Consider the following 24,208-nt stretch of genomic DNA (forward strand, 5'->3'; position numbering starts at 1 on the left):
CCCGCGCGCCCGCCGCGTTTGTCGACGGGGGTCTTCGGGGTTTGTGTCCTTCGGAGAAAAATAAAAACCCGGCCGTCGCGCAGAAGTTTTGGGTTTTTTCCCCCTTCCGTCCTCGCCTAAACTTCTCGGTTCCTCCGGCCGACAAGAGGTCCCGAACCCGCGCGTTCTTCAGGCGGGATTCAAATGATGGAGTGGGGGGGGGAGGTTTTTCTGAGCACTTCGGCTGCTTCTTGCCGCGCGACCCTCCCCTTCGAGGGTCGCCGTGGAACGACGGGGTTTGTTGCCGTTGCTTCTTCCCGCTATTTTAGGCACCGCCGCTGTCGAGGAGCCTGCGTTGGCATTCAGACGCGGGGGAGCAGTCGCCATTTCCCGTCGAGCTCATGGCGCGGCCGCACCGGGGAATTATAGGGCGAGCGGGCGGGGGATGATGACCCCGTGCTCTCGTAGGTCGGCTGCCGGCGGGGTGATCCCTTCCCTCGCTCCCGGGGGCAGGGCGTAGGGTTCTGCGGCCGTTGTCCTCCCGGATTTCGGGAAGGCCTTTGACACCGTCCCCCCCGCAGCATTCTCCCGGAGAAGCTGGCGACGCGTGGCACGGAGGAGCGCGCTCTCCGTGGGGTTAAAAACTGGCTGGCCGGCCGTGCCCGGAGAGTTGGGGTCAATGGGGCGAAAGCCTCTGGGCGGCCGGTCACCAGCGGCGTCCCTCAGTTTCGGGGCCGGTTTTGTTGAATATCTTTATCGATGATCTGGCTGAGGGGACTGAGTGCACCCTCGGTAAGTTCGCAGGTGACACCGAATCGGGTGGGAGCGTTGATCTGCTGGAGGGTAGGAAGGCTCTCCAGAGGGCCCGGGACAGGCTGGATCCATGGGCCAAGGCCAACTGTAGGAGGTTTAATAAGGCCAAGTGCCGGGTCCTGCATTTCGGTCACGACAACCCCAAGCAACGCTACAGGGGTGGTAGAAAGAGCCCTGGGGGTGCTGGTGGACGACCAGCTTAACATGAGCCAGCAGCGTGCCCAGGTGGCCGAGAAGGCCAACAGCATTCTGGCTTGTACCAGGAATAGCGTGGCCAGCAGGAGCAGGGAAGTGATGGTGCCTCCGTACTCGGCGCTGGTGAGGCCTCACCTCGAGTGCTGTGTTCAGTTCTGGGCCCCTCTGTACAAGAGGGACATTGAGGTGCTGGAGCGTGTCCAGAGGAGAGCAACCAGGCTGGGGAGGGGTCTGGAGACCAGGGCATATGAGGAGAGGCCGAGGGAGCTGGGCATGTTCAGCTTGGAGAAGGGGAGGCTGAGGGGAGACCTCATTGTCCTCTACAACTCCCTGAAAGGAGGGTGTAGAGAGGGGGGTGTTGGGCTCTTCTCCCAGGGGAATAACGACAGGACCAGAGGAAATGGTCTGAAGCTGCGGCAGGGGAGGTTTAGGTTAGATATCAGGAGGAATTACTTTACTGCAAGAGTGGTCGGGCACTGGAACAGCCTGCCCAGGGAGGGGGTTGAGTCACCATCCCTGGAGGTGTTGAAGAAACGTCTGGATTTGGCACTTCAGGGCATGCTCTAGTGGCAGAGATTGTAGGTTGTTGGGTTGGACTCGATGATCTCAAAGGTCCTTCCCAACCATGAAGATTCTATGATTCTATGATGGCGTGACTGGATGGATAGATGAGGGGAGGGCGGTAGATGTGGTCGACCCTGACTTAAGCGAGGCGTTCGACACGGTCTCCCACAGCACCCTCACAGGGAAGCTCAGGAAGGGTGGGTTGGATGAACGGACAGTGGGGTGGATTGAAAACTGGTTGAGGGACAGAGCTCAGAGGGTCGTGATTAGGGGCACAGAGTCTAGTTGGAGGTTGGTGACGAATGGTGCTCCCCAGGGGTCAGTACTGGGTCCAGTCCTCTTCGATATATTCATCAATGACCTGGATGAAGGGACAGAGTGTCCCCTCGGCAGGTTTGCTGGTGACACAAACTCGGGGGGGGTGGCTGACACCCCAGAGGGCTGTGCCGCCATCCAGAGAGACCTGGACAGGTGGAGAGTTGGGCGGGGAGAAACCTTATGGAATTCAACAAGGGCGAGTGCAGGGTGCTGCCCCTGGGGAGGAATAACCCCCCGCACCAGGACAGGTTGGGGGTGACCTGCTGGAGAGCAGCTCTGTGGAGACAGACCTGGGAGTCCTGGGGGACAACGGGATGGCCACGAGCCAGCGATGGGCCCTGGTGGCCAAGAAGGCCAATGGCATCCTGGGGGGCATCCAGAAGAGCGTGGCCAGCAGGTGGAGGGAGGTCATCCTCCCCCTCTGCTCTGCCCTGCCCTGGGGAGGCCCCATCTGGAGCCCTGGGTCCAGTTCTGGGCTCCCCGGTTCCAGAAGGACAGGGAACGGCTGGAGAGGGGACAGCAAAGGGCCACCAAGAGGACGAGGGGACTGGAACATCTCTCTGATGGGGAAAGGCTGAGGGATTTGGGGCTCTTCAGCCTGGAAAAAAGCCGACTGAGGGGGGATCTTATCAATGCTGATAAATACTTCAAGGGGGGGTGTCAGGAGGACGGGGCCAGGCTCTTCTCAGTGGTGCCCGGGGACAGGACAAGGGGTAACGGGCACAAACTTGACCGTGGGAAGTTCCATCTCAAGACGAGGAGGAACTTCTTTGCTGTGAGGGTGGCAGAGCCCTGGCACGGGCTGCCCAGAGAGGTGGGGGAGTCTCCGTCTCTGGAGACATCCCAACCCCGCCTGGAGGCGTCCCTGTGCCACCTGCTCTGGTGACCCTGCTCTGGCCGGGGGTTGGAGGAGATGATCTCCAGAGGTCCCTTCCCACCCCGGCACTCTGTGAAGTGACATCCGATGAGCGATGTGCGTGACAGAGTGACGATACATCTGGTGTATATCGAGAGGGTCTTAGATGGGCTCAGTGAGGCCTAACGGTGTCCTTCGTTGCCCTAAACCCGCTTCTTTTGAAGCAGGATCTCTCGTGGCACGGTGCCAATGTCAGGCGGGGCGGCTGCGCGGCGATGTCCTTCGCTTGGCTCTCCCGCCGAAGGACGAGATGCCGACGGCGGGGGTTATTTTTTCCCCCTCCCTCTCTCGTGGACAGGACGCGGAGAATGCCATTCAGCAGATGGGCGGGCAGTGGCTCGGCGGAAGGCAAATCCGAACGAACTGGGCGACGAGAAAACCTCCGGCTCCAAAGAGCACGTATGAATGTAGGTTCTCAGTTATTGGCGTCTCTGCAAACCTCCCGGTAAGGAGGGAAGAGAACAGGGCGAGCTGCAAGCCTTGGAGGTTGTGGGAGGAGGGAGAAGCGGGCAAGACTCTCTCGGACTGTTCGAAACCTCCTGAATTGAGCAGCTGCCGTAGCTGCGGCGACTGTATTATCGCCACGGGGGGGATTCCCACGCTCAGGTGGGAAGTTGCTTTCTCTCCAGGCAGCCAGGACCGCTCTGGCTTTTTCCCTTTGCTCCCTGGCTTTGAAATCTTTTGCTCGTGATAACCCAGCGGGACCGTGTCAAAGAGAGCATTTCAAACTAGGTGTATCAGACCTACTGTCTGCAGTTTGTGCTCGACACCTCGTGCCGACCAGGATTAGAATTTCTCCGTACCGTCTGTCCCCGTCCACTGAACAGCTCTGTAAAAATCTCTTTAAGCAAACGCCAAACAACTCTCTTACGACGATGTGGTCAATCAAAGCAGCCCCAGCAACTGCACCGTCTACTGCGGCGGCGTTACCTCCGGCCTCACAGGTATCGGGGCTTCCGAATCCCCTCGCCTTGAAGGTCTCGCAGTAACGCCGCCGTCGCCTCATTGGTTTTTTTCTTTCCCCCGCTGCAGAACAGCTCATGCGCCAGACCTTTTCTCCCTTCGGGCAGATCATGGAAATTCGAGTCTTCCCGGATAAAGGCTACTCCTTTGTACGGTAGGCTGTCGTGCGGTTTGCGTCTGGAGGAATTTAATAAGAATTCCGGGCTTGGATGCTCTTAGGGTTTGCGGAACCCGCAATTTATTGGGGTTTAGGCGATTATTCTCTCACCCCGTGAGCCCTCCCCACCCGGGAAGGGGAATTGGGGAAAACAAGGAAACCCCAGGGTTAAAATAGAAACAGATTTAGTAGGATAAGACTAAATAATGAACATTAGTGACGCTAAAGAGCCAACGTTGATCCCCGCACCGATATAAAATACCCCGGGATCATTCACAGCCCGTTCCCCCCCGCAGGGAACAGCCCCCGCGGGAGGAAGGGAAGGGCTCAGGGCTCCGGCACCGGGGCCAGGAGTTCTCATCCCAGAGAGAAAACTCCTCAAACTCCCTCGTTTCCCTGGAAGGGGCCGTTCCTGGGATGAAATAATCCCTGGGGGGCCGGCGCCCGGCTCTCGCTCCTCCTCGTCCCGTCCCGTCCCTGTGCCTGGTGGGGGGCTGGGAAACACCCAGACCTTGAACCCCCCCCTCCAGAGCTGGCTGTAAATGGAACAGTGGCACCAGTTTGAGTCCCGGAAAAGGGTTTTTTTCCCAATATTGGATGAGAAATGAGCGCGGTGTCGCCCACGCCAGGACAAGTTGGCGGCGCAGCTGTGTGCGCGGAAGCGGAGGTGATGCGTTACAGCAGCCCCATGTGAGGAGCGAGTTCCGGCTTGTGGCACAAGGATTTGGAAAAACCATTCTCCCGGTCTGAACCGGTGCGGTGCCCTTCGCCGGAAGAGATCTCCGTCTCTTCCGCTGGTGCAATTTCACAGTTTTCGAGTCTTTTCCAGAAGCCTTATCTCTTTGTTGACAGCCTCCAGATAATAAAAACTAATCGCAAATCGATTCCTCGCTGCGGAATTTCCCAATGTGTTTAGGGAGAATTAGGATGCCACGACAGGAATAAGTGTCGGTAGCCAAGCGATCCCTGCTGTGGGGGCAAGAGGAGAACGTCTCCGTGGTCCTAAGAGCCCCCAAACCTGTGCTGGGCTAGTGGGGGGCTCGCTGGGGGTTAATTCTGGCTGCTACTTGCCGAGCGAGTCGTTGACGTGGCCACGGCTTCTGTTCCGACAGGTTTAATTCTCACGAGAGCGCGGCGCACGCCATCGTTTCCGTCAACGGAACGACTATCGAAGGACACGTGGTGAAGTGCTACTGGGGCAAGGAGACGCCGGACATGGTCAGCCCCGTCCAGCAGGTCAGAACTTCTCCTCTGCTAACGACGCTGCTAATGAATCTCGGCCGGAAACGCACCGAGCGGCTGTAAAACGCGGTGGGAGGCTCGGCGTGGCACCCGTCACCCGCGTTAGGGCTTTATTTCATCAGAGAGTGTTTCTCTGAAGGACGAGCAAAGATTTTAAATCCCTTGGGAGTGTAAAATTCCGGAGAAATTCCCATCCGCGTGGCCGTTTCAGGGTGGAATTACCCAGCAGCCTCGTCCGCCCCCCTCAGAGACGGGTGTTTTCGCGAGTTGACAAAAATCGCTGCTTTCTCTGGCCATTTTGGGGCTTAACTCGGGGTGTTTTGGCCGTTGCAGAACCAGATCGGGTACCCGCCGGCGTACGGGCAGTGGGGCCAGTGGTACGGCAACGCCCAGATCGGCCAGTATGTGCCCAACGGCTGGCAGGTCCCCGCCTACGGCATGTACGGCCAAGCGTGGAATCAGCAGGGATTTAAGTGAGTATTTGGAGTTTTTCCGCGCCCCCGCCTTGGGGGGGAGGCGACAACCCCAACGTAAAAGCTGCTGGTTTGGATTCAGTAGGTTTTCGGGCTTTTATGGAGGTGCCCGGCAGGACGGGGTCTTTCCTGGGTGTTTTTCGGTCCCGCTGGAATTGTCTCATCCCTTCGTCCGGGAGCGTCAGGGTGGGATGACAGCGGAGGCAAAGCGCTCCTTGCTCTGAGCCTCTTCTCGTCACCTTTTTCCGAGGAGCTGCGGCGTTAATGCATTCAATGTGTGTTTAATATGTCATCAGCGACCCAGATGGAGAGATGGAGCGTCCCCTCGGCAGGTTTAGAGGTGACACAGAGCTGGGGGGGGTGGCTGACACCCCAGAGGGCTGTGCCGCCATCCAGAGAGACCTGGACAGGTGGAGAGTTGGGCGGGGAGAAACCTTATGGAATTCAACAAGGGCGAGTGCAGGGTGCTGCCCCTGGGGAGGAATAACCCCCCGCACCAGCACAGGTTGGGGGTGACCTGCTGGAGAGCAGCTCTGTGGAGAGAGACCTGGGAGTCCTGGGGGACAACGGGATGGCCACGAGCCAGCAATGGGCCCTGGTGGCCAAGAAGGCCAATGGCATCCTGGGGGGCATCCAGAAGAGCGTGGCCAGCAGGTGGAGGGAGGTCATCCTCCCCCTCTGCTCTGCCCTGCCCTGCCCTGGGGAGGCCCCATCTGGAGCCCTGGGTCCAGTTCTGGGCTCCCCGGTTCCAGAAGGACAGGGAACGGCTGGAGAGGGGACAGCAAAGGGCCACCAAGAGGATGAGGGGACTGGAACATCTCTCTGACGGGGAAAGGCTGAGGGATTTGGGGCTCTTCAGTCTGGAGAAGAGACGACTGAGGGGGGATCTTATCAACGCTGATAAATACTTCAAGGGGGGTGTCAGGAGGACGGGGCCAGGCTCTTCTCAGTGGTGCCCGGGGACAGGACAAGGGGTAACGGGCACAAACTTGACCGTGGGAAGTTCCATCTCAAGACGAGGAGGAACTTCTGTGCTGTGAGGGTGGCAGAGCCCTGGCACAGGCTGCCCAGAGAGGTGGGGGAGTCTCCGTCTCTGGAGACATCCCAACCCCGCCTGGAGGCGTCCCTGTGCCACCTGCTCTGGGTGACCCTGCTCTGGCCGGGGGTTGGACGGGGTGATCTCCAGAGGTCCCTTCCCACCCTGTGATTCTATGAATAACAGCCACCCGGGCGGCACTAACGACCTCACCAGGGGAAAAAGGGATGGGGTTGGTAGGAGCAGAGACCCCCCCAGGTGCCATAATGACCCCCCCAGTAGGAAAAAGGGGGAGTCAGGGAGGATAAAGACCCCCCCGGGGCAATAACGACCCCTCCAGGGGGCAAAAGGGGCTTCAGAGGGGTAATGACCCTCCCCAGGGGAAATAACGACCCCTCAAAGGGGCAAAAGGGGGGTCAGGGGGGTATAGACGCCCCCCGGGGATTAACGACCCCCCCAGTCCCCCCCCTCCCAGGGCAGTTACCCCCCCATTTCTCCTCCCAATGACCCCCCAGTCCCCCTCGCAGCCCCCCCAGTTGGCCCATCCCAGCCCCGGCATCAAAAACCCCGAGTAGCCGGCGATGGCTCACCCAGGGGGGTGTCGGGGCACTGTCCCGCCTGGCGCAGACCCGCCGTCCCCCGAGCTGTGCCCTGTCCTTTGCGGTTGGGCCGGGAGCTCCCAGTACGGCCAGTTCATCCAGTATAAATCCCCCCTGAGGTCTGGGACTGGCTTCAGTCACCACGGGGACACCGGGAGCTGCTTTTCAGCGTCCCCGGCCCCTCCTCACACCCACCGCTCGCCTCCGGCGGTGACAATAAACGTCCCTTTGCCTCTGCCCGCTGTCTGCGTCTCTGGGACGCCGGCTCGAAGGCTCGGCCGCGTGTGGCTCTTCACGCCGTGCCTGGGTTTGCCCCAGAAAGGGGGGTTTTGGTGGTGGTGGGGAGGCAGGGGCGAGCGGAGGGCTCTGCCGTGGGGTCGAGGGGAGCCGGGCAGCCCCCTCCCAGCCCGCCTGGTGTGAGAGGGAGAGGGACAGGGGAAGGGGGAAATGGGGTTGGCAGGGGAGAAATGTTCATGGACTGTGTCAGGAACGGCGTGGCCAGGACCGGGGCAGTGACCGTCCCCCCGTACGTGGCACCGGTGAGGCCCCACCTCGAACGGTGTGTTCATTTTGGGGCCCCTCGCTCCAAGAAGGACCTCGAGGGGCTGGAGCGTGTCCAGAGAAGGGCAACGGAGCTGGTGAGGGCTCTGGAGCGCGAGTCCGGTGAGGAGCGGCTGAGGGAGCTGGGGGTGTTCAGCCTGGAGAAGAGGAGGCTGAGGGGAGACCTTCTCGCTCTCCACAGCTCCCTGAAAGGAGGGGGTAGCCAGGGGGGGTCGGTCTCTTCTCCCAAGGAACAGGCGGTGGGACAAGAGGAAACGGCCTCCAGTTGCACGAGGAGACGTTTAGGATGGATATTGGGGAAAATTTCTTCACGGAAAGGGTTGTCAAGCATTGGAAGAGGCTGCCCAGGGCAGTGGTGGAGTCGCCATCCCTGGAGGGATTTAAAAGCCGGGCAGACGCGGTGCTGAGGGACGTGGGGGAGTGGGGGTTTGGGCGGTGTTGGGGTGACGGTTGGACGCGACGATCTGAAAGGTCTTTTCCAACCTAAACGATTCTGTCATGCCGTGACCCGGGCAGGATTGTGGGTCCGGCGGCACCGGGGCCGCTCGCCGGGAGTCGCTCGTGCTCCTCGGCTGCCGACCTGCTGCCAAAAGCCGACCCGGGTGGATCTGGGGGGGAATCGCCCCATTTCTGTCCCGTCCACGCAGGCTTTTCTCTCCCGTCGTCCAAACCTCGGATGGCGGCTGCCGCTCCGGTGTCCCTCCGGGGAGCTGCTCCACGCGTCCCCTCGCTGCGCGTCCCCGCCCGCCATGGCCGCAGGCCGCCCAGCTTTATTTACGTGCCATGTCCTTTCAGTCTGTCGCTTCCCCCTCTCCTGCTCTGTCCCCTCCGTCTCCGCGGCTGCTGGGGACCGAGGACGGCCACCGCCACCTGCAGAGGGACCCGTGGGTGTCACCAGCCGAGCGCGGCGTCCCCGCTGTCCCTCCCCGGGCTGTTAACTCGCCCCCCGCTCTCTGCCCTTCCAGGTCTCCCGGAGGATGGAGCCGGCGTCGGTGAGGACCAAAGTCCCCTCCTTCCTGTCGGACCTGGGGAAGGCCACGCTGCGGGGCATCCGGAAATGTCCCCGCTGCGGCACTTACAATGGCACCCGAGGCCTCATCTGCAAGAACAAGACCTGCGGCACCGTCTTCCGCTACGGCGCCCGCAAGCAGCCCGGCGTCGACGCCGTCAAGATCGTCACCGGCTCGGACTTACAGGTTTATTCGGTGCGGCAGAGGGACCGGGGACCGGATTCCCGGTGCTTTGTGGAGCTGGGGGTCTCGGAGACGGCCATCCAGACGGTGGACGGGACCATCATCACGCAGCTCAGCTCCGGCCGCTGCTACCTGCCGGCCTGTCTGAAAGCGGCCACGCAAGGGGTGGTGGAAAACCAGTGCCAGCACGTCAAACTGGCCCTGAACTGCCAGACGGAGGCCACCCCGCTGGCCTTGAAAAGCTCGGTGCTCAACTCCATGCAGGCTTCCCCCGAAACCAAACAAACCATCTGGCAGCTGGCCACCGAGCCCACGGGGCCGCTGGTGCAGCGCGTCACCAAGAGCATCCTGGTGGTGAAGTGCAAGGCCAGCCAGAATCACAGCCTCGGCTACCTGCACGCCTCCTTCGCCCACAAGGTGAACGCCAAGACGCTGACGGACCACAGGTTCTCCTGCTCCTGCCAGGCTCCGAAGCCCGGCAAGGGCGGCCCGGCCGAGGAGGAGGCGCCGTCGCCGCGCTGCATTCACTTCTTGGCCTGCCTCTGCGCCTTCGCCAGCGACGAGAGCCTGGCGCAGGAGTTCGCCGAGTTCCTCGCCTGCGACGCCGGCGGTAGGTGGGGGAAGCGACACGCGGAGGATTTTTTTTTGGGGGGGGGGAACCATGTGTGGGGCTGATGCCGCCCACTCCCCTCCTGCTCACCCGCCTCGCTTCACCGGGGCTGCCCTCGCATGTGCTCCCCATCGGGGCCTCGTTAGCTGGGGTTTAATTGCCTGCCCCCTCCCTCTGCAAGGACAGAGCTTCCTGGGGAGCGATTCCTCCTGGGCTGCAGCTCCCTCCTGCCGTGTGGGAGTGGGGCGGGGCGCTCCCTGCGCTCCCCCGGGAGCTGGGACAAAGTGGGGGGGGCGGCCAGATCCCGATGGGTGCTCGGGGTGAGTCGGGTTCCTCTCCTGGGGGGGGAGCCGGGTGTTCTCTTCCCTCGGGCCGGAGCAGCGCTGGGGGGAGCCCAGCTCGTTGTGAACCGCCCACCTCACCCCCCCCGGCCCCACGGCAGCAGCCTCTGGGGTTCAGTCCCCCGGGGGGTTGTGTGCCCCGATAGGCACGCCTGGATAATGCCGCCTTGGTTTTAGGCCCCCAAAGGTGAAAATCCACCCTGAGGAGGGTGCCCTGAGTGAATTCACCTCGATGTTCCCCCCAAGAAGCGTGTCTGGGGGGGCCGGGAGGGCTTTGGGGGCTCTCCGAGGACGTCCGGGGTGTGCTGGGAGGTCTTGGGGCCCAAACGCCGGCGTGGGGAGGGGGACACGAGACCCCCACGTCCCCCGCGGTGCTGCCGCGCGTGGTTGAGGGGCTTTTAAGGACGGAGTCTTGTTTCTGCCAGGGCTGAAAGGGCTGACGGTCCCGCAGCTGGTGGGCAGCCCCGAGTCCCCGGGGCAGGCCGGGGAGGCGGCTGCTGCCAAGGCCAAGAAGAGGAAAAAGGACGTCACGCCGGGTGAGTGTCTGCGGGACAGGGGGGGACGCGGGCCGGAGCCGTAAGCCATTGTCCAGCCGGAGGGGCAGCCCCGCCGTGACCCGCCGGGCTCGTGTCCGGCGGCGGCTTTCGGAGCGGCTCCGGGTGTTGGGCGCACCCCTGCCCTGGGTCCGGCGGGTCCTTTAAGGGTCGTTAGCGATGTTAGGAGCTGTGGTGACAGCCGGCTCTGGGGAGAGAGGGGATTTCCCCGTCCCATCCCGCATGGGGTGCCCGGGGACCCCCGGGACTCGTGCGCCGACGCTCTTTGAACCCATCCGTCAGGGGCGCGGGCGGCCAGCCCCCTCCTGGCGCAGGACGCGGCTCACGGCAACGCCAGGAGAAGCAGCCTGAAGAAGCCGGCCGTCGCCTCCTCGCTGAAGAGACAAGGTAAGCCTCGGCCACGCGCCTCGGGACGCTCGGGGACCGGGCGGACGCTCGCGGCCCTTCGGTTTGTGCCGCCGTGACCCCCGCGGGGGGGACAGCCGAGCCCTCGCCATCGTTCGCCGGCTCTAGGAGGTGGCAGTCGGGCTCGGGCAGCTTGGTGTTACTGGTAGCCGTGTGTCCGGCGTGGCTCCGGTTGGCCGTAGACGTGGTTGTTGTTAGAGAAGGACGATGCCGGCGTCCTCCCAGGGTGGCTCTTTGGTGGATTTTTGGGCACGGCGAGCTTAAAAATGTTGGCTTTTGGTAGGGCCGGTGCCGCTGGGGAGGGGGCAGGTGTTGGTCGGTGCCTCCTAATGCCACGAGGTGCTTTCCCGGGCACAATGAGGGGGTGGATGGGGTCAGACACAGTTGTGAGCCGGTTTCCAGTGGTTTTTTGCCGGTGTTTGCAGCGTCTCTGAATGGCCAGAGCTGCCGGGGGGAGCTTGTTGTGGCCGGAGCCGCTGTGGTTTCTGGTGGCAAATCCCTGCTGGGAAGCACGGCCCGGCCGGGGAGGAGCCGGGCGCTGGGGTCCCCCCGGGGAGGCGGTTGCGGGCACCGGCGTCGTGCCTTGTCTCTGAGCAGGCGGCCGGGTGGTTGTGTGTGTTCCGCCGTGATGTTCGGGGAGGGAAGGGTCAGCCCCATGCCACGGGAACCCGAAAAGCGACTCGGGGCCCTTCAGAGAAAGCCGCTCTCCTGGCTGGTTGCGGTCTGGGGCTGTGCTTTAGTGCTTTTGTTCCTCCCGGCTTTAGCGTTGGCCTAGAAAGGGGTACAAATCCCGTCTCTTTCCCCGTGTTGCTCCCGCAGATGCCCCCGCGCGGCCCCGGGGGGTCGCGGCGCTCTGGGCGGGGGGCGAGGAGGCGTCGGGTCCCGCTCCCGGGGGCCGCGGAGGCGGCTCCCGGGTGTCGCCGTACGGCGGCGCCGAGAGCAGAGGGGGGTTCGGAAGGGGATTCAAGTGGTGCCGCGTTTCCCGGCCCTGGGAGCGAGGTGCCCGGGGCAGCGGCGTCTCGTCCATCGAGCTGACGGACGGGGTCGCGTTCGGTGTCCTGCTGCCTTTCGGGGCTCGGTTTAACACAGGCAGCTGCGGCTGGCGCCGCTGGGGGAACCGGTGCGGGTAGAACGGGGAATACTGGACCGCAGCGGGCCACGGCAGCGGCCATTCCGGTCGAGCTGCAAGCCCGTCGGCGCACGCCACGAGCGTACCGGGGTCCGGTAGAGAGAAGGCTGCTGGTTTAGGCATCTGGCTCTTCCCTGGAATTCTAGGGCATCCGGGCTCGTGGGGCTAGGAAAGGCTTAATGAAAGCGGCTGGGTTGGATTCTGAAGATGCAGGTTGTTATCCCGTGGGTCTGAGCAGAACCTGAGAGGCTTTAACTCGTGTTTAAGGCTTGAAGGCCTTGGGTTTGGGTTATCCCTAAGTGCCTCGAGGGGGGTGAGGATTATGGGGGAGAGGGGTAACAGGGAGGCGAGTGGCTGGCTGTCGTTATTTCTGAGTTGTTCCTCCTGCCCCGAGCTGTTGTTCCTCCTGCCCGTCGGGCTTGGCGCTTCACTTGGGTGCGGATTCTGGTTCTAATTCGGATTCCGATTGTGATTTTTCCTGCCCTTTCTCTCTTGCAGGCTGTAACCAGCTGCTGGACGAGGCGCAGGTGACCCTCTCCTTCCAGGACTGGCTGGCCAGCGTCACCGAACGCATCCACCAGACCATGCATTACCAGTTTGAGGGTAAGGCTGAGGGGAGCCTCTCCGCACCGCTCCCCTCCCCTCCGTGCACTGTCATCATCTCAGTCGCTCAGCTCTTGGCAGCGTTAAATAACTCTTAGCAGGGAGGGAAGTGGTTTTCCCCGGTTCGGAGCCAATATTTTGCCCTGGGGAAGCTTCTCTCCCCTGGGATTTATTTCCTGACTCGGTGGACTCGGTGCTCAGCAGCCGCCGGGCGCCGGGGTTTATCCCGGGGAAGGGAGAAATTCCCCGAGAGGTGGTTGATGCTCGAATTCGAGCTCGGGGAGGCAAAGGCGGGTGAGCTGCCCGACTCAGAAGGGCTGGGGGGGCCGCTTTGCGAAGGCAGGGCCCCAGCGTTCCCTGGGCACGTACGGCCCTGGGCAATGGCTCGTGGCCGTGATACCTGTCGCCTGCCCCACTCTGCTTCTGAGCCGGCAGCGGGGCACGGCTCCGGCCCGGCCTCCAGCCGAGAGGCGGCAGCTTGTGTTGGGGCTGTGAAAATCCTTACTGGGGATGGACTTTGTGTGTCTCTGGGCTGCTGGGAGAGCTGGGCAGCTGCTCCCCTGAAGAGAGGGACCCAAAACAGGGCTGGAGGGGAAGCAGCTCTTTGCAAGCAGCTTAAGCGTGTTGTAAGTTTGTCACCTAAGACAGAGAGACCCATCCTGCTGCCCACGATCCCCCCCGCCGTGTTCCGTGCGGGGAGCAGGCGAGCACACTGCCGGCAGCGTCGGCCACGAGCTGCTCTCGGCTCTGCTCAGTTCGTGGTTGGAGTCAATGATCTTCAGTGTCTTTTCCAACCGGAATGATTCTGTGGCTCTTAAAGACCATGATATTGTCCCCACGCAGCAGCAGCAGCAGCAATGAGTGACCATGAGGCTGAAGGGGCACAGCCCCCCCGGGCCGTGCACTCACAGACTCCCAGAGTGGCCGGGGTGGGAAGGGACCTCTGGAGATCCCCCCGTCCCACCCCTGGCCAGAGCAGGGTCACCCAGAGCAGGTGGCACAGGGACGCCTCCAGGCGGGGTTGGGATGTCTCCAGAGACGGAGACTCCCCCACCTCTCTGGGCAGCCTGTGCCAGGGCTCTGCCACCCTCACAGCAAAGAAGTTCCTCCTCGTCTTGAGATGGAACTTCCCACGGTCAAGTTTGTGCCCGTTACCCCTTGTCCTGTCCCCGGGCACCACTGAGAAGAGCCTGGCCCCGTCCTCCTGACGCCCCCCCTTGAAGTATTGATCAGCGTTGATAAGATCCCCCCTCAGTCGTCTTTTTTCCAGACTGAAGAGCCCCAAATCCCTCAGCCTTTCCCCATCAGAGAGATGTTCCCGTCCCCTCGTCCTCTTGGTGGCCCTTTGCTGTCCCCTCTCCAGCAGTTCCCTGTCCTTCTGGAACCGGGGAGCCCAGACCTGGACCCTGCCCAGGGTGAGACAGGGCCATACTGGGACACATCCAGTTCAGGGCTGCAGAGGCACTGGAGGGACTGGGGGGGAGCAGAGAGCCAGGGCTGGTGTTGCTTAGAAGGACGATGGAGCAGCTCCAGTTTAAGGGAGCCCTGAGGCTGGAGGCCCAACTCCCTGCCCCTTGCCGGGGGGGCCCTGCCCTCTCTGGGGGCAGGGAGCCACAGCAGCAGGGCCACAAGCCAGGACCAGAGGCACCAGACTCTAAATTTGAGAAAATACTTTACTGTAAAGGTGATGAAGTGTGCTCCTGCAGCCCCCCCGCTGGAGGCTGGAGCAGCAGAGACACTCGCCCCTTGAGCAGGAGTTGGGCGGGGGGGGCAGCTTTCCCCCCACCTCTCCCCCACCCCCCCCACCCCTCTCCTCCTTCCTGCCCCCCAGGGAAGCCGGAGCCGCTGGTGTTCCACATCCCTCAGGCTTTCTTCGACGCGCTGCAGCAGCGGATCTCCAGCGGGAGCGCAAAGAAGAGGCTGCCCAACTCCACCACGGGTGAGACGCCGCCGCCCCGCGCACGTCAGAGACCCCTTCGCCGCCCCCCAGGAGCAGGAGGAAAACCCCAGCGGCCCCCAAAGATCCCTCCCTCCGCTTTCCAGCAGCTTTTCCCCTCGGGGGCCGGAGCTAAGTGGGACCCCCCGCCCGACTCAGGGCACCCCCCCTCAGCACGTGGCAGGGCACAAACCCGGCCCCCGCCGGGGCCGCAGGAACAGACGCAGCCGGGCTTAGAGCCAAAAGACTTTATTCCTTCTGTTACCCCCCCACCCCCCCCCCAGGGGAAGGTTGCGGCCCCCCGTGCGGGCCAGCGTCCTCGCTGCTTTACCTCCTCTCTCCTCCCCGAGCGTGGGGTGTAAATCCAGACTCACCCACCCCCTCGGGGCTCCGGGCGCAGTTAAATCCGTCCTGTCGGCGCTGCGGGAGCACGAGTCGCTGTCTCTGCAGCGGCGAGGCCTGGGGACCCCCGGCAGCGGCCCCCCCCGTGCCCCCCCGGCAGCACGAGCCAAAGCAGCTCTCCCGAGGCCGGCACCGGTTAAGATCCCATTTAGTCACTGTTACTCCGGAGCCGAGTCCCAGGGAGAAGCAGCCGGCCAAGGGCAGAGCCCGATCCTCAGCAGCTGCCCCCCCAGCCCGGGCCCGTAGCCACAGAGTGGAGCAAGAGCTGAGGCCACCACCGAGAAAAGGGGAGAATGGCCCCCCCCCCCCCCCGCGAAGAGAGAGGTGCAGAGTGACCCTTTCTCCCCCCCACAGCTTTTGTCCGCAAGGACGCCCTCCCCCTGGGCACCTTCTCCAAGTACACGTGGCACATCACCAACGTCCTGCAGGTCAAGCAGATCTTCGACACGCCCGAGGTGAGCCCCCCAGCACCACCCGGCCCCCCCCTGCCGTCCCCCCACCCGCTGCCCCCCCCGGCCGCCCCTCACCTGCCCGTCGCCTTCAGCTGCCGCTGGAGATCACGCGCAGCTTCGTGCAGAACCGGGACGGCTCCTACGAGCTCTTCAGGTGTCCCAAGGTGGAGGTGGAGAGCATCGCCGAGGCCTACGGCCCCCTGGAGAAGCAGCCGGCCATCCGGCCCCTGGAGCTCAAGACCTTCCTCAAAGTGGGTAAGTTGGGGGCAAGCTGGGACACCCCCCCCCCCTCACCCCCCCCCCCTCACCCCCCCCAGGGCCCAGGATTCCGCCCCCCCCAGGGCCTTCCCCCCGGAGGGCTTCTTCTTCTTCTTCTAAGGGCTGCCTCCCGGGAATTCTTCCAAGTGCTGCATTCTTCCAGCTATGAGGCCTCCCCCCCCCCCAGCCAGGGACCAGTCCCCAGGGACCCCCCTCCACCCCAGGGCTAAGGGGGCCCCCCTTATAAGGGGCCTCCCCCCCTCAGACCCCCACCCAGGGGGGCCCCGAAGCCCAAAGGGGCCCCCCCTTCCCCAGACCCCCCCACCCAGGGGAGGGTCCCCCCCACCCCGGGGGAGGGTCCCTCCCTCCCCCACCCCCCCGTGCCCCCAGCTGCCACAGCTCGGTGTCCATGCCCGCCCCCCACCCAAAAAAAATAATCTCAAACACTTGAGAGAGGTTTGGCCAGTCCATACAGCCCCCCACCACCACAGGAAAAAGGCCCGGGGGGCCAAAACCCCCCCCAGCCAGGCACTCACCCCAACCAGGAGCCTCCATCCCCCCCTGCTGCTCCTCCTCCTCCAGGCACCTGCAGGGGAAAAACACACAAAAAAAATTAAAACCACCCACACTCCCCCAGGCACCTGCCCGACAAACACCCTGGCACGCCGACCCCCCCCAAACAACACAAACGCTCGCCCCGCAACGACAGGGGGAGCAACCACACACGCCCCGACCCACAAAACACCCTACACAACCCACACACTCCCCTCCCCCCCCCAAAAAAAACAAACCTGAAACACTCACCCCACTGCCGGCTTCCAGCTGCTCCGCCGGCGACCTGCAAGACAAGTGACACATCACACACCCCCCGCACCGAGGGGGGGCCCCCCTACCAACCCCCCCCACAAAACAAAAAAAAAAAAAAAAACACAAACACCCCACACCCTCGCCCCTCCCGCCCCCGCCAAAAAAAAAAAAAAAAAAAAAAACAACACACAAAAAGGCCAAAAATACAAACGCCCCCCACAACCCAAGGGGAAAAAAAAAAACCAACACCACTCACACACAAACAACCCACAACACACACCCCCCCCCAAAAAAAAAAGAAAAAAACCAAAAAGGCAACAAAAAGGCCACAGACCCTCACCCCGCCCGGCGCCGCCGGCCCCTGCAACGCAAACGACCCTGAGCCCCCCCAAAACCTCCCCCCCCCACACACTCGCCCGCCCGCCAGGAGCCTCCCGCTGCTCCGCCGGGCGCCTGAAACACAAACACCCCCCCAGCAACCGCCCCACCGCTCACACACCAACACCCCCCCCAGCAACCGCCCCACCGCTCACACACCAACACCCCCCCCAACAACCGCCCCACCGCTCACACACCAACAGCCCCCCCAACAACCGCCCCGGGGGGGGGGAGACCCCGCTACCGCCCCCCCCACCAGGCCCAGGGGCAAACCCCGCCCCGCGCGGGGGGGGGGCGGGCGGGCCTGGAGGCGCCCCGGGGACCCCCCCGCGGCCGCAACCCTAAACCCCCGCCAACACCCCATAAATCACTTCATTAACCGTAATTAACAAAAACACAAAACACAAAACCCAGCATCGAGACTCACCCCGCGATAAGGCACAGACACCGCCATCACACCGGCCCCCCCCACCGCCGGCAGACACACGCAGGCCGGGGGGGGGGCACCGCTACGGGACGCCGGGGGGGGGGGGGGACGCCGACCCGGCCCCAGGAAGGCCGGGGCTCCCCGCGCCGGCACGGCTCGTTCCCCCCCCCCCCCCCCCCAAAAAAAAAACCGCCTCAAACTCCCCCATTTCCCCCCAGGGGGCCCTCCCTGCCACAACAGTATCCGGGGGGGTGTGTGTGAACCCCCCCCTCCCAGAGCCGCCGGCAAAGGGAACCGCGGCACCGCTGTCAGTCCCCAAAAACCCCGAAAAAAACACCACCCCCCCCCGCAACTTCCTGGGAAATAAAAGAGCCCCGGAATAACCCAGCCCCTCTCTCTCTGTGTGTGTGCCCCCCCCGGCTCGCCCCCCCCTTCCCCTGACACCCCCCCCCACACACACTTGTTTTGGAGGCGGGGGGGGGCCCCGGACTGCGCCCCACGCACCTGCACCGACAATGGCGCCGCTGCTGCTCCGCCACAAACACCTGGAAAACAATAAAAAATATTAATAATCCCCCCCCCCCCCCCGACCCCCCCCCACTGGGTGCCCGGAGCCTCCCTGCACCCGCCGCTGGGCCGGGGGGGGAACACCCGGGGGACCCCCCACCCCCCCAAGCCCGGGCAGGGGGCAGGACTCACCCCGAGGGTCCGCAAAGGCCACGGGGGGGTTCGCCCTGCCGGCGTCGGGGGGGCCAAGGCGGGACTCCGCGGGCAGCGCCGGGCCCCCCACACACACCAGGGGAGGGGGAAAAGGTCATCCCCCCCCCCCCCGAAAAAAAAGTGGCTCTGGGGGGGTCCCAGCCCAAGGCTCCGCTCCGTCCCGGGGGCTCCTCTGAGGCCTGTGGGGGGGAATAAAAATAAGAATTAAAAAAAAAAATAAATGAGAGAACATAGCACCCCCCCCCGCCCAGCACAGCCCCGGGGGGGGGACGGCCATACCCCCCCCCCCCGCCTCACCCCGCTCCATCCCTGCCTCCCCCAGCACAGCCCCCGCCACCGACCTCCCAGCCGGGAATAACCACACTGGGGGGGGGGGGGGGGGCGGACACCCCCTCAGCCATTCCTTACCCTGGAGGGCTCCCTCCTGCGCCCCCCCCCCCCAGCCCGGCGCTCCCAGTCCACACCGGCAGCCGGGGGGGAGGCCCCAGTAGCTCCCAGTCAGCACCAACACGCTCCCAGTAGCTCCCAACAGCCCCCCCGCGGCTCCCAGGAGGCAGCAGGAGGCTCCCAGTTACTCCCAGTCGGCACCAGCAGGCCCCCGGCAGCTCCCACCACGCACCAGTGAACACCCCCCCGCTCCCAGTAAACCCCCAGGGGCTCCCAGTCCCCTCTCCGCAGGCAGCGGTTGACCCCCCCGCGGCTCCCAGTAGGCAGCGGCAAGCTCCCAGTTGCTCCCAGTTGACCCCAGCAGACCCCCAGCAGCGCCTAGCGGGCAACCGAGAGCCCCCCAGTCGCTCCCAGTAAGCACCAGCCGGCTCCCAGCCGCTCCCAGTCGCCACCCGAAGGCTCCCGGCAGCCCCCAGTGGCTCCCAGCAGCCCCCCCGGGGGTTTAAGAGGCCGCGGGGGGGGGACCGTGCCCAGCCCCGCGATGGGGCACAGCTGTGCCCGGGGGGGTGGTCCCGCCCCCCCCCAGCTGGGGGCCCTTGGGTCCCGATTGCGCCGGCCCCGCCCTCTGTGGGGGGGGGGGTCACTCCTTGTCTCCCCCCTCCCCGCACCCTCCGGGGGGGTCATTCCTCTGCGTGTGTCCCCCGGCACCCTCCGGGGGGGTCACCCCTTGTTCCCCCCCCCAGCCCCGCTCCCCGGCACCCTCCGGGGGGGGGTGTGTGTGTGACAGCCTTTGTGCCGCCCCCCCCCACCCCGCCCCACGGAGGGGCCGTTGCCAGCCCGGGGGGGCGGGGGCGGCAGACACCGGGACCCCCGAATTGCCGGCGGCTGGGGGGGGGGATGCGGGATGGGGGGTGCGGTAGATCCGGGGGGGGGGGATTCGGGGAGGGGGGGGGGCGCGACCCCCGGCACAGCCCGTGTGTGTCCCCGTGTCGTGTCCCCCCCAGTGACACCCGCCCCCCCCGCGCACACGGCAGCAGCGGCACGGGGGGAGGGGGGGGGGACGCGGTGGGGACATCGCACACGTCCCCCGGTGCCCCCCCCAGTGGCCCCAGTAACCCCAGTGCCCCTGTGAGCCCGTTTCCCCAGTGGCCCCAGTATCGCCCAGTGCCTCCAGTATCCCCCCGACAGCCCCAGTATCCTCCAGTACTTCCAGTATCCCCCCGGTGCCCCCGCTACGCCCAGTATGCCCCAGTGCCCCCAGTAACCCCCGGTGCCCCCCGGTACCTCCCAGTATCCCCCCAACAGCCCCAGTATCGCCCAGGGCTCCCGGTACCCCCAGTTTCCCCATTATCCCTCAGTAACCCCCAGTAACCCCAGTACCCCCAGGGCTCCCAGTACCCCCAGTAACCCCCGGTAACCCCCAATTACCCCCAGCACCCCCGGCACCCCCAGTAGCCCCCAGCACCCCCTCAGTGCTCCCAGTATCCCCCGGTGCTCCCGGTGCCCCCAACGACCCCCAGTACACCCAGTACCTCCAGTATCCCTCCCCAGCACCCCCAGTACCTCTCCCAGTATCCCCCAGTGCCCCCAGGATCCCTCCCCAATACCCCCAGTACCTCTCCCAGTACCCCCAGTATCCCCCACCGGTACCTCTGTATCCTTCCCAGTACCCTCAATGTCCCCCCATTATCCCCAGTATCCCCCAGTATCCCCAGTGTTCCCTGTATCCCCCCCATACCCTCATCACCCCAGTATCCTCCCCAGTCCTCCCAGTACCCCCAGTATTGCTCACCAGTCCTCCCAGTACCTCTTCCAGTGCCCTCAATGTCCCCCATTACCCGCAGGGAATCCCAGTACGCCCAGTACCCCCCGTATCCTCCCCAGTACCCCCAGTGTCCCCCCAGTACCTCTCCCAGTACTCCCAGTATCCCCCTCACCCTTAAGTGCCTTATGGGGACACCGGCTACGGGGGACACCAGGTACGGGGGGACACTGGGTATGCACACGGGCACTCTGGGGGTGCCTCTGGGGGCTATAGGGGCTCTCCCAGTGCCTGTGGGGGCTATAGGACTCTGCTGGTGCCTATGGGGGCTATAGGGGCTCTCCCAGTGCCTGTGGGGTCTATAGGGCTCTGCTGGTGCCTATGGGGGCTATAGGGGCTCTCCCAGTGCCTGTGGGGTCTATAGGGCTCTCCCAGTGCCTCTGGGGGCTATAGGGGCTCTCCCAGTGCCTATGGGATCTATAGGGCTCTGCTGGTGCCTATGGGGGCTATAGGGGCTAGAAAGGCTTGTCCAGTGCCTATGGGGGCTACAGGGCTCTGCGGGTGCCTATGGGGGCTATAGGGGCTCTTCCAGTGCCTGTGGGGTCTATAGGGGCCCTGCTGGTGCCAATGGGGCAATAGGGGCTATAAAGACTTGTCCAGTGCCTGTGGGGTCTATAGGGCTCTGCTGGTGCCTATAGGGGCTATAGGGGCTCTTCCAATGCCTATGGGGTCTATAGGGCTCTGCTGGTGCCAATGGGGCTATAGGGGCCCTGCTGCTGCCTATGGGGTCTATAGGGCTCTGCTGGTGCCTATGGGATCTATAGGGCTCTGCTGGGGCCTATGGGGGCTATAGGGGCCATGCTGGTGCCTATGGGGCAATAAGGGCTTTAACGGCTTGTCCAGTGCCTGTGGGGGCCATAGGGGCTCTTCCAGTGCCTGTGGGGGCTATAGGGCTCTGCTGGGGCCTATGGGGGCTATAGGGGCTCTCCCAATGCCTATGGGGGCTATAGGGCTCTGCTGGTACCTATGGGGGCTATAGGGGCTCTCCCAGTGCCTATGGGGGCTACAGGGGCCTATGGGGCCTCTTCTGTGTCCGTATAGAACCCCCTGGTGCCTATGGGGATATATGGGGCTCTGCTATAGGAGCCTGCGCAGCACTCTAGGTGCCCATAGGGGTGCCTATGGGGGGCTGTAGGTGCCCATAGGGGTATCTATGGGGGGCTATAGGTGCCCGTGGGGTGCTACAGGGGCTCGTCTCCCGGCAGGAGCCGCGTCCCGGTGAGCGCCGTCGTCTTCCAGGTGTCCGTGGGCTGCTGCCTCGGCTGCTGCCCCGGGATGGCCCACGGCTTCGGCTTCGTGCCCGTCCGGTGGGGCCGGAGCCTGACCCCCTTCCCGGACGCCTGGGACCCCCTGGAGCCTGGGGCCCCTCCTGACCCCTTCCCAGACCCCTGGGTCCCCTTCCCAGACACCAAGGTCCCTCCTGACCCCATTCCCGGACTCCTGGGCCCCCTCCCGACCCCCTTCTGAGCCACCAGATCCCATCCTGACCCCCTTCCCGGACACCAGGTCCCCTCCTGACCCCTTCCCAGATGCCTGCGTCCCCTCCTGACCCCATTCCCGGACACTGTGTCCCCTCCTCACCCCATTCCCAGATGCCTGGGTCCCCTTCCCGGATGTCTGGGCCCCGCCCTGGACTCCTGGGTCCCTTCCTGACCCCATTCCTGGACACCGGGTGCCCTTCCTGGACACCGAATCCCCTCCTGATCCCATTCCCAGGCACCTGGGTCCTTTCCTGAGCCCATTCCCGGACACTGTGTCCCCTCTTGACCCATTCCCGGACACCTGGGTCCCCTTCCCAGGCTCCTGGGTCCCCTTCGGATCCCGTTCTGAGCCACCAGGTCCCATCCTGATCCCCTTCCCGGAGACCAGGTCCCCTCCTGACACCATTCCCGGACACCGGATCCTCTTCCCGGAGACCAAATCCCCTCCTGACCCCCTCCCTCTACACCAGGCCCCCTCCTGACCCCATCCCCAGAGGCCTGGATCCCCTTCCCAGACTCCTGGGTCCCCTCTCGACCCCCTTCCGAGCCACCAGATCCCCTCCTGACCCCCTTCCCGGACACCGAGTCCCCTCCTGACCCCATTCCCAGACACCCGAGTCCCCTTCCCAGATACCGTTTCCCCTTCTGACCCCATTCCCGGACACTGTGTCCCCTGCTGACCCCCTTCTGAGCCACCAGGCCCCCTCCTGACCCCATCCCTTTACACCTGGATCCCCTTCCTGGACACCAGGCCCCCTCCTGACCCCATTCCCGAACACCAGGTCCCCTCCTGATCCCTTTCCCAGAGGTCTGGGTCCCCTTCTCGGATGTCTGGGGCCCCCCCTGGAGTCCTGGGTCCCCTCCTGACCCCATTCCCGGACACCCGGGTCCCCTCCTGACTCCATTCCCGGACACCTGGGTCCCCTTCCCAGGCTCCTGGGTCCCCTCCCAACCCCCTTCCGAGCCACCAGATCCCCTCCTGACCCCCTTCCCGGACACTGAATCCCTCCTGACCCCCTTCCCGGACACCTGGGTCCCCTCCTCACCCCATTCCCAGAGGTCGGGGTCCCCTTCCCGGATGTCTGGGCGCCCCCCTGGACTCCTGGGTCCCCTCCTGACCCCATTCCCGGGCACGTGGGTCCCGTCCTGACCCATTCCCAGAAGCCTGCGTCCCCTTCCCAGATGTCTGGGGCCCCCCTGGAGCCTGGGTCCCCTCCTGACCCCATTCCCAGACACCTGGCTCCCCTGACCGTGTCCCCCCCCGCTCCCCACCCCCCAGGTTCCAGTGGTGGTTGGTGACGATGCCCTTCAGCCTCCTCATCCTCATCTACGACGAGATTCCCACATTGGGAGCGCGGAGACACCCGGGAAGCGAGTGGCTGGGCCCGGACACCTGGGGCTGCCCCCCAGGACGCCTGGGTGCCCCCCCCCAGACACCAGGGTCCAATAAAAGACTCCGGGTCTCTTTCCAATTCATTAAAAGTGCTGTTAATTTGGGGGGGGGGGGACACAGACCGGGGGGGATTCGGTCTTCCCAGGTGCTGTCTTTTTTCTTGGGAAGGATCTTCCCAGATTCCCAGGGTGTCAGGACCCTCCCCAGGGGAATAACGACATCCCCCGACTCTGGGGGGCAATAATGACCCCCCCAAGGGCAAAAGGGGGGGTCAGGGGAGATAAGGACCCCCCCCAGGGAATAAGGACCACCCGGGGGGCAATAAGAGCCACCTGGGGGGTAATAATGACCCCCCCAGAGGGCAAAAGGGGGGGTAAGGACCCCCTCGGGGCAATAATGACCCCCCCCAGGGGACAAAAGGGGGCGCCAGGGTGGGTAAGGAACCCCCCCCGGGGCATAACGACCCCCCCAGGGGGCAACAACAGCCACCCGGGCGGCACTAACGACCTCACCAGGGGAAAAAGGGATGGGGTTGGTAGGAGCAGAGACCCCCCCAGGTGCCATAATGATCCCCCCAGTAGGAAAAAGGGGGAGTCAGGGAGGATAAAGACCCCCCCGGGGCAATAACGACCCCTCCAGGGGGCAAAAGGGGCTTCAGAGGGGTAATGACCCTCCCCAGGAGAAATAACGACCCCTCAAAGGGGCAAAAGGGGGGTCGGGGGGGTACAGATGCCCCCCGGGGATTAACGACCCCCCCAGTCCCCCCCCTCCCAGGGCAGTTACCCCCCCATTTCTCCTCCCAATGACCCCCCAGCCCCCCTCGCAGTCCCCCCAGTTGCCCCATCCCAGCCCCGGCATCAAAACCCCCGAATACCCGGGATGGTTCCCATGGCGAAGGCGCTGCGGGGGGACACCCCGGGCTCGTTCTCACCCCCCCCCCCGGGTGAAGTGCTCCCACCGCCAGGAGAGCCGGCGCCCCGCGGATGGCACCGTGGCGGCAGCAGTTCCCCCGGGGGGTGATGACAAAGGTTACATTTGTTCTTACGTTTATTAACACAAACACATGAAATAATATCTTAGGACTACGATCAAGA

General features: G+C 64.3%; 2 protein-coding genes across 2 annotated transcripts; both read left to right on the plus strand.

The window, feature by feature from the left end:
* The first annotated feature begins 2,938 nt into the window (after nucleotides 1-2,938).
* Nucleotides 2,939-8,920, plus strand: LOC141733332 (cytotoxic granule associated RNA binding protein TIA1-like). Its single transcript, XM_074563560.1, has 6 exons — nucleotides 2,939-3,192; nucleotides 3,634-3,729; nucleotides 3,818-3,902; nucleotides 5,018-5,141; nucleotides 5,481-5,620; nucleotides 8,782-8,920. The coding sequence occupies exons 1-6, from the start codon at nucleotides 3,036-3,038 to the stop codon at nucleotides 8,810-8,812; spliced, it is 633 nt and encodes a 210-aa protein (XP_074419661.1). The 5' UTR covers nucleotides 2,939-3,035; the 3' UTR covers nucleotides 8,813-8,920.
* On the plus strand, nucleotides 8,794-23,191 carry LOC141733331 (uncharacterized protein C2orf42-like). The gene is made up of 8 exons (XM_074563559.1): nucleotides 8,794-9,619; nucleotides 10,386-10,496; nucleotides 10,797-10,901; nucleotides 12,547-12,651; nucleotides 14,483-14,590; nucleotides 15,344-15,444; nucleotides 15,534-15,696; nucleotides 23,001-23,191. The coding sequence occupies exons 1-8, from the start codon at nucleotides 8,794-8,796 to the stop codon at nucleotides 23,018-23,020; spliced, it is 1,539 nt and encodes a 512-aa protein (XP_074419660.1). The 3' UTR covers nucleotides 23,021-23,191.
* Nucleotides 23,192-24,208: the final 1,017 nt, after the last annotated feature.

This window comes from Larus michahellis, chromosome 20, assembly GCF_964199755.1.
Source record: "Larus michahellis chromosome 20, bLarMic1.1, whole genome shotgun sequence".
Lineage (NCBI taxonomy): Eukaryota > Metazoa > Chordata > Aves > Charadriiformes > Laridae > Larus > Larus michahellis.